The 14,829-nt window shown below is 43.1% G+C and overlaps 3 protein-coding genes across 6 annotated transcripts in view; 2 read left to right on the plus strand and 1 right to left on the minus strand.

Moving 5' to 3' along the window:
• Positions 1 to 7,607, plus strand: part of LOC116825024 (butyrophilin subfamily 1 member A1-like) — a 28,902-nt gene extending 21,295 nt beyond the window's left edge. For both annotated transcript variants that reach the window (XM_032780708.2, XM_032780707.2), the window contains exons 6-9: positions 1,154 to 1,258; positions 2,680 to 2,700; positions 4,185 to 4,211; positions 6,924 to 7,607. In XM_032780708.2, the coding sequence (XP_032636599.1) occupies positions 1,154 to 1,258; positions 2,680 to 2,700; positions 4,185 to 4,211; positions 6,924 to 7,447 (677 nt within the window). In that variant the 3' untranslated portion in view covers positions 7,448 to 7,607. The remainder of the gene's footprint in view (positions 1 to 1,153; positions 1,259 to 2,679; positions 2,701 to 4,184; positions 4,212 to 6,923) is intronic.
• Positions 1 to 14,829, minus strand: part of LOC142047641 (zinc finger protein 547-like) — a 206,375-nt gene that overhangs the window by 162,303 nt on the left and 29,243 nt on the right. The gene's annotated exons all lie outside the window — the stretch shown is intronic.
• The window catches only part of LOC116827228 (uncharacterized), a 423,640-nt gene that overhangs the window by 50,730 nt on the left and 358,081 nt on the right, over positions 1 to 14,829 (plus strand). The gene's annotated exons all lie outside the window — the stretch shown is intronic.

A 14,829-nucleotide genomic window follows, 5' to 3' on the forward strand; every position in this document is an offset into this window, starting at 1 on the left:
ACAGCCTACACAGATTGTGTGGTGTGGATTCACTAAGAGTGCATATGTGTCTGGAAGGTGGGGGCCACTGACACACTGTGATTATGGCAGGTAGAGCGGCATTTCCAGTCTGTGCAAGGAGCAGTAGGTGAGGCAGACTGGCTTTTTGGCAAAATGGAGACTTAACAGAGTGAACACTCACCACCACAGCACCTCCTGCTGGTTACCTCGGGAATTAGCTCAATTCCAGCTCTCGGCGCACCCTCTGCTAGCCTGCCGTAGGCCCCATGTCCCTCCTGGACCCCGGTGCTTCTTACCATGGGGTGCTGCCCCACACTGGGTCTTCCTCCTATTCCCACCTTGCCTCAGTGGCTACTGCCAGTTGTCATCTAGCCCCCTTTCTCTGGGACAAACTGCAGTCTGTAATGGCCACTCATCATCGGCAAGGTGGTTGGACCCTCTGCCTCTCCCTGGGCTGCACCTCTGCAGCCCCAGTACCTGCTTAGGCTTTTACCAAGGCCTCAGCTTGGGGAGTTGCCAGGGTGGAGATCTCCAACTCCTCTTGCGCTTCCCCGGCACTGCTCTGCTCCAGGTGCCCTATGCTCCCAGGAAGCCAGGTCCTTCCCCCTCAGACTCCTCCAGCTCCTGCCCCCACTCCTCTTATCAGGGCCAGCTGGACCCTGATTGAGCTGGCCATACCTGTGGTCAGCTATTCCCTCAGCTGCTCTGCAAGTAAGATAGTTAAATCTTTTAAACTATTTTTATTTTATAAAAGGTAAAACAGACCCAAACCATTGATATGTGTCTGAATTCTTCACTTCAGAAAAGTTTTTTTTTTTTCTGTGTGGGTAATTTTTATCTTATGGGTTGTTTGTGAAAAACTGTTCACTTCAACTATAATTAATTATTATATGTGAGATCACAGCATTGAACAATATCTCAGAAGTGAATCAAGCCAAGCCCACTTACTCACTTATCCTGTATATCACTATTAAAATAATCTTAGTTAGAACCATTTTTAAGTCAGTTTCTGATCACTTTAATAGTGTAAACAGGGCCAGCTCTGATGTATCATCTCACCCAAATTCTGCTGTACATGTATATATTTGTAATAAAAACCATTTGACCTTTGTCCTTGCTTCCAAAGTAATGCCAGTTCAATTTTTTTTTCCAGAACTTTTTTTCCCGAAGAAATCTCCCTGGATCGCCATTCTGTGCACGATCCTGGTTATTCAGTTCTTTTTTATTGGCCTCTTAATTTATCTCTTGAAAACAAAAGGTAATCCATTCAATAAGGAAGTAAAGTATAAAGAGACGTTCTCTAAATAAATAGATGTTTTAATGTTATGCGGTGATGGTGATGACTCCATAGTTAAGGTTGTTACTTTATTTTCAAATGGTTGCAAAGTCTGCTTTTGTTCCCCTCTCTAAAATCACAAAACAGTGATATCAGCACAAAAAAATTATTGCCCTAGAGCTGTGGTAACTTCTGTTCTGCAAAATTGGAAGTGATTTGAACAAAGGATTCCCAATTTACAGCATCCTAAATATGGGAATGTTCATCCAAGCTCCATTTTTTTTCTTTTACCATTTCTTAGGAACAAAACAAAGGAGAAACTTAAAATTTAGCTTATTGCACTTCGCAGCTGAGATCTAGTGTTCAGAACCAAAATACAGTTGTATAAAGTGGAAATATGCAACACAGATAAGGCCCAAATTGTCACGTCATCACTGATTTGAATTGCATCTGTTTTTTTGTGTAATGAATCCAAGGGTATGTCTTGACTCCAGAATTAGCCCTGGCTTTCATTCAGGTGTTGCTCGAAGCCCCATCTTCCATTCACACACACAACCCTCTGGCCTGAGTTCAGTGGTCCTTTCCACCCAGGCTAGCTCACACAGCTGGGGCTGTGCTTTCAGTCAGGCCGGTATTCCAGTGAGGGCTCAGGCTAAATCACTAGAATTCTGATGGTCCTCCAGTTCCTCCCCATAATTCCCCTGGGTGCCCAGAAGGACAGACAAGTTCTCCCAAAAATCACTGGAAAAGAATCGTAGAATAGCTCCGCTTAGGATAGCCCAAAGAACCCTGGGATATGTCCCCAGAAGTCCTAGTACTGCACAATGGTGAATGCAACAGTAGTGAAGACACAGTAACTTTCTGAGTATGTGTTCGCAGAGCGGCCACAAACCTGGTCCAGGCTAACCTAGATGCTCAGACCCAAGTGCCAATCATTCAAGTTAACTCTGCAATGAAGATACACCCTGAGACTCCTGGAGCCTGGTTTTAAGATCAGAGGAATCCCAGTTCCAGCAGGAGTCAAAGGTTACTGTACATGCTGAGCTCCTCTGAAAATCAGGCTCAGGGTGTGTCATGCTGGGCATGTTAAAATCAGGAACCCAAACAACGACCATTTTCACTGTGGGGCCTGGAGCCAAGAGATCTGGGACCCCATTCTGGGTCTGCCCCATCTTTTGCATATGCCTATTTGCATTCAGAGCAGAGTCACTTTACCTTGCATGCAGTGAACACACAGACTGCTTGTTTGGCCACTCTGCTAGCGTACCCCAGTGCAGTCCCTGGGGGAGGTTTGAAGAGCCATTGGTAAATTTTGACCATAAAGGGCATAGTCTTTTTACTGTGTATCACTGGGGGAAAGAAATGTAATAATAGTGTATTTATTTCTGCTTATTTTTTTTTAGAGAAGAAGGCTGCAGAACGTAGTAAGTGTTATTCCCTCTTCTTTCACAATCTTTTGCACACCGTACCCTTGTTTGGGGGTGCGGTGGGGGTTGGTTGCTTGTTTGGAGTGTTGTTTTTTTTAATGTGTCATTTGGTTTTTAATTTAATTTTTAAAAGGTGTTGTGGGGTGGGTTAATATTAAATATGTGGAATTTCACATTGAAAGGAAACTTTTTTTTAAGAAGAGTTTTATATGTGACTAAAACCAGGAAGGTTGAATAGAAATGACCCATCAGCCTTAATCTTGGTACTGAAAATCTGATATAATAAAGGCATGAGATTTAACATATACAATGAAGGGAAAATCTAAGGCCCTGATTCAGGAAAGTTTTATACAAGTATTTAAGTGTCACCCTATTTAGGGCAGCCCTTAAGCACGTGCATATCTTTAGGCATGGGTTTTTTTTGTCTCATTGAAGGCAATTGGCACGTAAGCGCATGTCAACGTTTTGCACGTGTCTAAACCTTTACTTTCTAGTAAGGACATGAAGCACTGAAGATGGGAAGTTTATATTTCTAGAAATCAAAGATACAATAAATGCTTAAAGTATGTTATCAAAATATTAATATTAGTAACTTTATGTCCTGTTGTTATTTCAAATCTTTGGAAATAATCATCATGGGTTCAGATCTTCTCCAGGTGGGTTGGATACAAAGCCAGGGTCTTTCCCTTCTGTCTCGTGAGATTTGGAATTGGGTCCATAGGATACAATTGAGGATTTGCCATGGACATCACTGAGCGAAGCATTAGACCTTTAATAAAAGGGGTTATTTGTTTTGCTTGTTTGTTTTTAAAGATAGCTTTAGTGTATCTCCAGGTTAAGTATGATGATAATATAGAAATAAATATTAGTTACTGGACATTTCTGTAAATTCTCTATTAAACGTGTAGCCTTTGAAAGAGAACTGCTCATGTGCTGTATACGTATTTCTGACATTATTTCAGGGTAACTTTTTACTAGAATTTATAACTAGAGGTGTTTGGAAGATGTGCTGGACATTTTGCTCTTTGAAAATTAGTTTCCCCCCAAAACGTCAAAATATTTAAAAAAAATAATAATGGAACCAAAAAGTTCTAAAAAATGAAAATTTATCATTTCAAATTGACATTTAGGCACAAAGTAAGGTTTTGTTTGTTTAAACGGGAAAAATTATCTGAAAAATGATATTTTAATTTGAAATGAAACACGAATTCTCTCCTTTCTAAATGTTGATTTACATTTTTTTTTTTTTAACATTTCACCACAGAAAAAAGTTTTTCACCCCCCTAAGAATCATCATTTTTCCTCCAAAATTTACCATTTCAATTAAATATTCTTTGCAGGAAAAATTTTCAAACACATTTTTGACCAGATTTACTTCTGTTTCCCCCTTTCCACTCCCCACATTTCATTCTGTATAATATTGCTGCTTGCTAATTTAATGTTTGTTCAGAGGAGTTCTCATTTCTTTTTATTGATTGCAGGGTGGAGAGACTGCCTTACAGAAGCAGGTAATAAATGTTCATATTTTATCAATGTCCAAATCCCATCCCCGCCCCCCAGGGTTCCTAACATTCTGTTCGCTTTTTTGACTGCCGCTGTACACGGAGCAGAAGTTTTCAGAGTAGAGTTGACCATTTTGGTTGGATGTATTCCTGGAGATTTCATCACATGACATAATCTTTAATTAAAGATGAAACTTTAGTTTCTGGAGACTCCTGGAAAATCCTGGAGGGTTCGCAACCCTATGTCAGAGAACTATCTACAATGACTCCAAGGTCTGTCTCTTGAGTGGCAACAGTGAATTTGGACCCCCAAATTTCGCTGGGATAATGTTTTCCCATGTGCAGTACTTTGCGTCTATCAGCATTGAATTCCATCAGCCATTTTGGTGCAGGCAGTTTCCTGGCTCAGAAATCCCTTGGTCTGTCACACCAGCAAGCTGCGTGCCCAGGGAGTTCTGGCCCCAATCTACAAACTCAGACCAAGGCACCTAACTCCCAGTTTTAGGCATCATTGGGATCCACAAAACCCCCTTCCTGGCTGCCACCTGAATGGAGGTGTCTCAGCTCAGGGACTTTCACTGAAAAAATGTAGGCACCAAGGGCCTAAGTTTCTACCTCTGGGCAGGCACACCACTACCTCCCTCCCACCTAAGCCCCCGTGTGAGCTAGGAGCCAGGGACAACAGCCTATTTTGTCTGTGGGGCCCAATGTGGTAGGTAGGCTCAGAGGCCACTGAGCTCTATGTAGAACAGCTGAAAGAAAAGGCCCCTTCTAGCTTTCAGCCAGTGCTTAGGGTACTCATCCAGGATGTGGAAAACCTCCAGTCCCAGTCCCTCTCCATCAGTGACGGTAAAGGGATTTTAAAATGGGGCTGGGATGGGGACAAGAGCCAGGGATGTCTCTTTGGACCCCCTGACCAGGGCAGGTTGAGGGTCCAGGGCATCCCACAGCAACTCAGGCTCCACGGGGAGTTCTGATCACGGCCTAGCTCAGGTGGCATGGGGGTGGGACTTCGGGGGAAGAAGAGGGGCAGAGGGTGGAGACCATGAAGGGGGGGGTGAAGCCATGGAGGAAGAGGAGAAGCAGGGAGTGGGGGCTACAGAGTGGGGTGGGACCACATAGAGGGGTGGGGCTACAGAAGCAAGAGGAGGAGCAGGGGGCAAGGCCTCAGGGGGGAAGAGGTGGAGCAGGGGACAAGGCCATGGAGAGGGGTGGGGCCACAAGCAGAAGAGGCGGAGCAAGGGCGGGGCCATAGAAAGAGGCCGGGCCTGATGTCCCCCACTCTACTAAGGCCAGAGCATTTACCTGAGAGATGGGAGATCCCAGTTTTAATCCCTTCTCTTGAGCAGGCAGAGTTAGGGGGTCTCCTACAGCCCAGGTGAGCACCCTAATCACTGGACTAAAGGTTATAAGAGAGTGTGCATTTTTCCTCACCCCCACTGTTTTGGGTAGAACTAGTCAGGCTCTGAGCTCATCTACCAGCTCAGGCAGGACAGGCATTCAGCTGCCTGCATCCCCCAGGTTCATGGATCACAAGCAGAGATAGGCACCTCTGTGCTGTCCAGATTAAAGTATTATCTCCATAAGCGGGGCGGGGCTTAGCACACACCCCTCCCACCAGTTAGTTTAGGCAGCTCCCTGTCTAGCATGCCGGCTTTTGTGAATCCCATCCTTAAAGTGCATCTACCCTGCACAATATTCTTGTGGCTGTGCATGGAGCGCATAGACTACGTGCCCCCCAGCACGGGTATAAATAGTTGTAGTTATAGATGATGAGGCTCAGTTTAGGAAAGTGACAACACCCATGTGCCTGCGGGATATATACCCTACATGGCTCTCTACATGCCCAAGCGAAACCTTCCCCAGAATGTGCCACTGCCTCCCCACTATCGGATCCTTTCCCCGTTGCCTCCACCCTGCCAGAGCCTTTCACTGAAATGTGTAGCTACACACCACAGTGTCGATGCTTTTCCCTGCAGCGTGTGCATACACATACTGCCAGTGGTGTGCAATGTTGATGTAGCTTTAGGGGCCTCTCTCCCTATTCATATAGGAAGCCTGGGTGCCTCACTCAGGATTTGGGGTTCCCATTGTTTTCACTGATTTTCTAGGTGCCTAAAAGTTCAGGGTGGTAATGCTGAGTGTCCCGTGGTGGAATACGGGGCTCTGGTCTCTCTGCCCCCTCTCGGGTCACTCTCAGCTGAGGCGATCCAGCAATGATCCCTGAGCTCAGCTTCAGAGACAGCAGAAGCGTTAACAGTGGCAGAGCTCTCCTGGTTGGAAAATGGAAGGGGGGAAAAAAATGTTTTGCAAAAAATATTTTTAAAATGCTTTCCTTTTGAAGTATTTAACATTTTTCTTTTTTTTAGGATTTTATAAGGATTTTTTTTTTTCATGGTGTTTTTTTTTTTTTTAATTTAAAAATGGTCGAAATTGGTGGGTTGTTTTTTTTTGTTTTTTTTTCCAATTATTTATTTATTTATCCAAAAATTGTTTTTTGGCAAATGAAAAGTTTGGATAACATTTGTGATCATTTAAAAATATTAATTAAAATCTGTTCATCATCCAGCCGTCCTTCCTCCCTCAGATATACGTTCAAGAGCAAGGAGAGAAATTGATTCACTCTCCAACTGGAACAGCTTCTGTAACTGACACGATCAAAGCCTCCCTCAGGGCTGAGCTCTGTCTCTAACACTCTGATTCTCTTACTCTCTCTAGAGAGGGTGACCCTGGATCCAGACTCAGCAAATCCCTACCTCATCTTGTCGAAGGATCGGAAAAGAGTCAGACTGGAAGGCGCAGACAAGAAGCTGCTCGCCAATCATGAGGGATTTCGTTATTCTCCCTGTGTGCTGGCCTCTGAGGGATTCACCTCTGGGAGACATTATTGGGGGGTGAAAGTTGGGAGCAAAGGAGGCTGGGCTGTGGGGGTGGCCAGAGGGTCTGTGCGGAGGAAGGAAGGAGTAGTGCTCCTTAAGCCTGAGGAGGGGATCTGGGCGGTAGAGCGACAGTGGTGGGGTCAGTTCTGGGCTCTCACTAGCCCTACGACACCCCTTTCCCTAAGTAGGAAACCTGAGAAGATTCGGGTTTCTCTGGACTACGAAGAGGGGCTGGTGGAATTTTTCGATGCCGATAATGTGAAACCGTTCTACGCTTTCCGCTCGGTCTCTTTTACTGGCGAGAAAATCTTCCCTTTCTTCCGGGTTGGGGGTGCAGGAGCCCACCTCAGAGTGTATCTGTGAGAAAGGGTACATTATTCCACTTGGACTCATTCAAATGTGTTCTCATCAACTTAGGCTATCTTTCATTCAGTTTATAAAGATCACTCAGAGCTCCTCTTTTAACTTTGTACTAATTCCCTGTAAATGAAGACATTTGTGAAATAACGGATGTATTTTCTGCTCTTCTGTCTACTTTATTTATTATTTTGTAGAACTGATAAATGAAATTGTTTTTAATTGTTCACTTTATTAATGTAACTTCTGTTCACCATTCACTACACTTGCCTACATTGTAACTTCTGTTCACTGTTTGCCATATTGTAATTCAAACCCCATTTTAAAACACTCACTCCACTTTGTAAAAGCTTCCTCCAACCTTCATTTTTGCAAACCCTGCTGTAATCTTATTAGTTAGTTTAGATGTGTGAATGAGGCATGTATGGATGATGGAATCAACCTCCAGCCCCAGCCTGTCCTGATGAGATAAAGTTCAACTACCAACGGCTGAAGACCTAGACAACAGCCCTAAACAAAGTAAAAAGCATCCACCCTAAAAAGAAAAGGACAAAAGAACAACAGAAGGAAGATCAAAGCCAGGTTCAAGGCTGAAAGTCACGCCTGCAATTGACGGGTGATCAATCCAAACCCAAAGGCAGCGTGACACAGCAAGACCTATAGACTTTGAATCCAAACTAAAAGCCTGTAAAAAAGAAGGGTGAGATAAGAGACTTTGGGTAACATTCTGCTGCCAACATGGAGCCAGCCACCTGCTGATTAATTTAACAACAGCAGAATGAAGCAACTCCCATGAACTAACATAGGGAAAAATCCCTATAAAGCTGGACTCTGAAGACTGAGGACTTTGAGTCTATGGTTCTGCTGCCAGCCTCCAGGAGCATCAGGTGCACCTGACCCGGACTCGGCTCCACTCTTGTGTACAGAGTACCTGGCCAGTATTCTCTCACAAGCAACTTTAGGCTGGTAACTATAATATCTACACAGAACTTGTATGAATGATTGTGTGAATGGATATATGTGTATATGTAATATAATATATCTATATAATATAATCATAGGAATAAGTAGCCAAACAACATTGGTTGCTGTTTATCTTTTATTTTATTATGGTATTTACAATAAATGTGACAAATGTCTTGTCCCCTTTAATAAGATCCTGCTAGTTTTTATTGGTATAACAATTTCAGCAGAGTAGGGTGGGGTGAGGGAAGGGTCGTCTTCCCTATTAGGGTGGCAGCTGCCCTCTTGACAGTCTGACAAGAGCCTGAGGCCTAGTCTATGTTACAGAGTTAGGTTGATGCAAGGTAGCTGACGTTGACCTGACTAGGGAACTACACTAACTGTCCTGCCACAGCGATTTAATAACTCCACTTCCATGAGAGGTGTAGAGTGAAAGTCGATGTAGTTCGGTCGACGCAGTGTCAGTGGAGACACACTGAGTGTTACTAGCTTTCAGAAGCCGGCTTACAATGCCCCCCACTGACAGTACAATCAATACAAGCGCTCCCAGTGAGGACGCGCACCGCTGACACAAGAAGCAAAGTGTAGACATGCACAAGCCACGTTAATTACTGTGGCAGCTGTATGCCAACAGAATTAGGCCTACTTAATTTTGTAGTGTAGACATTCCCTACGAGGAGTTGTGATCAGTTTCCTTCTGTTTGATGTTGTGATTTATGTAGCAATATAAGTGCTATGATCGTGCTTTTCTGGGTTCACGATTTGATCAAGTTCCCGCAGTCGTCCATTCTGTCTAATTCATAAAAGACCAATACCCAAAAGCCCCAGCAGTGATGGGACCACATTTTGTTGTGCACTGTTCAAACCCAGAAAAGACACCATCTTTCCTCTGAAAGAGTTATGGTAGAGCTGTTTGGAAAATGTTCCTCTCTGCTTCCGCTCCCCCGCCCCCCCCCCCAAAAAAGATTAAAATGAAGAACAAGTGTTTTGGTTGAATGTTCCATAGAAATTTTTGACTTTTTCATCCAAAACTTGAAACACACAAAAACTGAAAATTTTCAACCACAAATTTCTCAGTTTTCAACCAAAAGTTGAAATTTTTCTTACTCTCTGTGGAACAATTCATGTATTCAGAAGCTTAATTTTCTGTCAAAAACCAATTTTGCTGGAAATTTTTCAACTAGACCTAGTTACAGAGAATACACATTGTGCTGCTCTCAGGGAGACTTTACTATTCTTTGTCCTTGTCCTGTTGTTCTCTTAGTCTTTGATCCAGCAAAGCACTTAAGCACATGCTTAACTCTAAGCCTGTGAGTAGCCCTATTAAATTCAACGGGGCTAACAACATATTTAAAGTTACACAACTTGTCAATCACTTTACTTGCCTGGATCGTCAGCTCGTAAAGGAAATCAAATGGAAAGGATGGTACTGTTTTTGGGCTACAGAAAAATATACTGATTCTAGTGATGAGGAAGGATAGGGTTGTAAACAGCAGCAAAATGCTCACAGAAAGTGAAGAAACTCTGAGGATATTGTCTGGTTTAAAAAAAAAATAAATAGAAATGTTGACACAGGGACCTGTTGTGACAATCAGGGTCAGCCACCCCAAGGGACGAATAGAAGATTTAACCCCCCCAAGTGATTGCATACAGTGTCAGTACTGTAAAACTGTATTCAGCAAGGTCTTTTACAAAAGCTTGTAATGTTCTGACTCTAATGGTCATTGTCAGCTATGAAGACAGACTGTGGTTATGAGTTTATGTATTTGTGTAGAGGAGGTAAGATCACGTGTAGTAGAGCTAAGATATGAAAAAAATTATCTAAGAAAACTCGGATCACGATTTGTGGTGCAACTTTAGCTACACCTTATGGCAGAGTGGGAAGCAGTCAAGTGGGGAGGGGGTACCTCCAAATCCAGTTGTGTACATGGAACTGGCCTCAAGTAACGATCCAGTGTCCAGCCCGAGGAGAGAACAGTGGTGAACTATTCCAGTTAATGGAAAGACAAGTGGAAATTGAAAAGCACATTCCCAGCTCCAGAACATTGTCAGGAGGGCAGTTTCCCCACTGAATAACTAAGCATCACGCTGGATTGAAAGAAAAAAGAAAAAGTCTTTTAAAAACAGGCTTGGAGCTGAGGTTTGTCTTCAGAGCTGGGGGACAGTCCGGAAGAAGACTGTTCCCTGAGTGACATTGTGATGAAAGAAGGGGGGAGGAAATAGCTTCCTTTTATGGACAGCCAGCAAGCCAGCCAGTTAGCCAGAAAATCTATGTTAGTAGCTGTTCTCTACTTGCTTTACCTGTAAAGGGTTAAAAAGTCTCCCTATTATGCATAGGTAAGTGAGTGGGCACCTGGCCAAAAGAGCCAATGGGAAGGCTAGAACTTTTTTAAAACTGAAACAAGACTCCCCTTTTGTCTGTCTGTCGTTGTTCTCTCTGGAGAAGGGACATAGAAGCAGCAATAACAAGAAGTCTGGTGGCACCTTAAAGACCAACAGATTTATTTGGGCATACGCTTTCGTGGGTTAAAAAATCAACCTCACTTCCTCAAATGCATGGAGTGAAAGAAGCAGCAATGCTGTGAGAAGCTTGTGCCATTTTGAAAAATCATCAAATCATACCCAGAACTGCTCATTTGAAACATCAGATATGTAAGTAGATCAGGCATTGTCTAAGAAGACGTGATGAGGTTTAATCTCTTTTATTTCTGAAAGGCTTGTGGACTCCTCTGTGCTAACCCCAGGGGCTTTTGTTTTGCTTGTAACCTTTAAGCTGGATCTCAAGAAAACCATTTGTGATATTTAATTATTATATTTGCTCTTTTTAAATCTAGCAGTAGCCTAAGTTCCAGATGTATTTTCTTTCTTTCTTGTTTTTAATAAAATTTACCTTTTTTAAGAACAGGATTGGGTATTTTGGTGTCCTAAGGGGTTTGTACATGTTGTTTAATTAGCTGGTGGCAACAGCTGATTTCCTTGGTTTTCTTTCTCAGCTCTTCCCCAGAGGAGAAGTGAAAGGGCTTGAGGGGTGCCCTACAGGGAGGAATTCCCAAGTGTGCCTTCCTGGGTCCAAAGGGGTCTTTTTTTTGCACTTGGGTAGTGGCAGCATCTACCCATCCAAGGTCAGAGAGAAGCTGTAACCTTGGGAGTTTAATATAAGCCTGGAGCGGGCCAGTATTAATTTTAGTATTAACTTTTAGAATCCTCGAAGTGCCAGAGTGGGGAATCAGCCTTGACAGACGTTGTTAACCTGACCTAAGTCCCCACGTGGACAGTGCTAGGTTGACAGAAGAATTCTTCCATTGATGTAGATATTGCCTCTTGGGGAGTTGGTTTACCTATGCCAATGGGAGAATCCCACCCAACAGCACAGGTTGTGTCTACACTGAAGTGCTACAGCAGTGTGACAGTGCCACTGTAGCATTTTTTATAAGTGTAGCCACACCCCATAAAAAAACACCCATTAGCCACCCTTCCACAGCAATGGCCACAAAGATACAAGGCAACAGTGACTTGATCACATTTAGTGAACATACACAAAACCCAATCAGATAAGAAGCGGAGACATGTGTGCTCATTGGCTAATCTCATGGAGGCTTCTGACCACCTGGATTCAACAATTAATTCCATCCATAGTCAGCACCATTCCATAATAGGTGCTTAACTGAGGGAACATATTTCATGACCGCTGATTTTAAAATGAGCACAGGATAATTCTGATTGATTCTCATTTTAATTAGGCTCCTTCCTCCCCTCCCCTCCCCTGTGAAAGTATAAGAAGCAAAAAGTTCAGTCAGAGGTAGAAAACAGTGACAACAGGCAGGAAACAATATGAATGGTAGTTGGGTTTGTAGCTGTATGTTTCTTCCTGTATTCCAACTATAAGGATTTATTTTGTTACAAATCTCCCTTTGACTTCACTGAGTGCAGGATGTAGCCCAGTGCTCATGAATAAAGCAAGACCAAAATAATGAATTCAATGAGCTGCAAAAACTGGCGTTACAGTGTTAGGAAAATGATCTGAAATGTATTTTGAATACTGTATATACAACACAGTGTTTCATAAAGCGCTGAAACAAGTCTCATGGCTAAATCATCTAGCCAAGAACGAAAGGAGTATCTATTACCTGTTATAAAAAGAATCATTTAGCTAAACGGTTTTCAGGCAAAGTTCACTCACCTGGCTGACTCTTCTGGGAAGTTTTGTGACCTTCAGCATGTGAACAGACTTTATAAACTCAACCTGGTTTGTTGAGTTAGTTTAGGGGAGGGAGAGCTCAGTGGTTTGAGCATTGGCCTGCTAAACCCAGGGTTGTGAGTTTAATGAGGGGACCACCTAGGGATCTGCAGCAAAAACCACTACTTGGTCCTGCTAGTAGAGGCAGGGGGCTGGACTCAAAGACCTTTCAATGTCCCTTCCAGTTCTAGGAGATAGGATATCTCCCATCAATTCATTCATTTATATTTTAAGGATTATTTCATTTTTTTTCAATTTGCACAGTTAATTTTGGCTATAAAATAGCAGTGTGTGGAAAACAATAGCTTTTCCTTTCCTTGCAGGTTTTTAAGAGGCCTTTTTTTGTTCTGAACTGCTACATCCGCTTTCCTCTTGCAGCATTTGATGAGTTTGAAAGTCCAGTTCCTCTGTTACTTTACAGTTGTTGTCATCTCAAATGCTGTCAGGTGGGGAGATGCAGATCTTCTCTTAAAACACAGCCACGACTGAGCTGACTGTATCAGTACCAGCCAATTCAAATAGCCAGGTGCCACAAGATACCTGAATGCATGACTGACTTTTAAAAGTCTCGTATTCCTGCTTTTTTGTGAACTACAGTAAATATCACAAACAATGATTACGTTCTAAAGCATAGCATCATCAGAACACATATGCCCCAGGAGATAATTGGGAATACTGGGCCAGATCCACAAAGAAACTTAGGCACTTCAGTCCCAGATTTAGGCACCTAAAGCCAAGTTTGAGCACCTCTGCAAGCCACAAAAATCTCTGCTCAGTTGCTGCCTTATCCTATAGGTGCCTAACCTAAGCACCTATGTTTTTCAACAAAATGTCTCTAGGCACCTCCATTTCTGCTTCCCTCTATGTATCCAGTTACCTGTCTCCCACCTAAGTCCCAGGGCCAGGAGCAGTGAAAACATCCTAAAAGTGTGTGTGTGGGGGGGGGGGTCAAGAGCACTCAAACTGTGGCTCCACCCCTCTGCACTGCCCTTGCCCTTCCCTCAAGCCCCCACTCATTCCTCTCCACCACTGCCCCCTTCCCCTCATCACACATCCTTATGACTGGAAAAAAGTGGGAGGGCTGTGGCCCCCTGACTCCCTCCCCCATTCTGCTGCCCCTTCATGGATTGAGAACTGGTTAAAACACAGGGAACAAAGGGTAGGAATAAATGGTAAATTCTCAGAATGGAGAGGGGTAAACTAGTGGTGTCCCCAAGGGTCAGTCCTCGGACCAATTCTATTCAACTTATTCATAAATGATCTGGAGAAAGGGGTAAAAAGTGAGGTGGCAAAGTCTGCAGATGATACTAAACTGCTCAAGATAGTTAAGACCAAAGCAGACTGTGAAGAACTTCAAAAAGATCTCACAAAACTAAGTGATTGGGCAACAAAATGGCAAATGAAAATTTATGGGATAATGTAAATTATGCACATTGGAAAAAATAATCCCAACTTATACTACAATATGATGAGGGCTAATTTAGCTACAAGAAGAAAAGATCTTTGGTCATTGTGACGTCCATGCGTGTGCAAGGCGGTCAAAAAAAAGCAAACAGAATTGTGGAGATCACTTAAAAGCTGATAGAGAATAAATGGAGAAATATATTAATCCTTATATAAATCCATGGTACGCCACATCTCGAATACTGTGTAGAGCTGTGGTCTCCTCACTCAAAAAGTTAGGAGACTGGCACTGGCACTAGAAAGGTTCAGAGAAAGGCAACTAAAATGATTAGAGGGTTGGAACGGTCTCATATAGAGGAGAGATTAAAGAGGCTAGGACTTTCAGCTATGGAAAAGAGAGACTAAGGGGGGCTATGATAGAGTATATAAATCTAGACTGATGTGGAGAAAGTAGATAAGGAAATATTTATTTATTCCATAAAATAAGAACTAGGGCCACCAAATAAATTAATGGTGCAGCAGGTTTAAAAACAAATAAAAGAAGGTCGTCTTCACCAGCGCACAGTTAACTTGTGGGACTCCTTGCCTAGGAGGTGTGCAGGCTAGGACTATAAAACGTTTAAAGAGAACTGGATAAATTCATGGTGGTTAAGTCCATTAATGCTATTAGCCAGATGGTAAGGAATGGGTCCTAGCTCTGTTTGTCAGAGGATTGAGGATGGATGGCAGGAGAGAGTCACTTGATCGTTGCCTGTTAGGTTCACTCCCTCTGGGGCACCTGGCA

Source organism: Chelonoidis abingdonii, chromosome 12 (genome assembly GCF_003597395.2).
Source record: "Chelonoidis abingdonii isolate Lonesome George chromosome 12, CheloAbing_2.0, whole genome shotgun sequence".
Taxonomy (NCBI): Eukaryota; Metazoa; Chordata; order Testudines; family Testudinidae; genus Chelonoidis; species Chelonoidis abingdonii.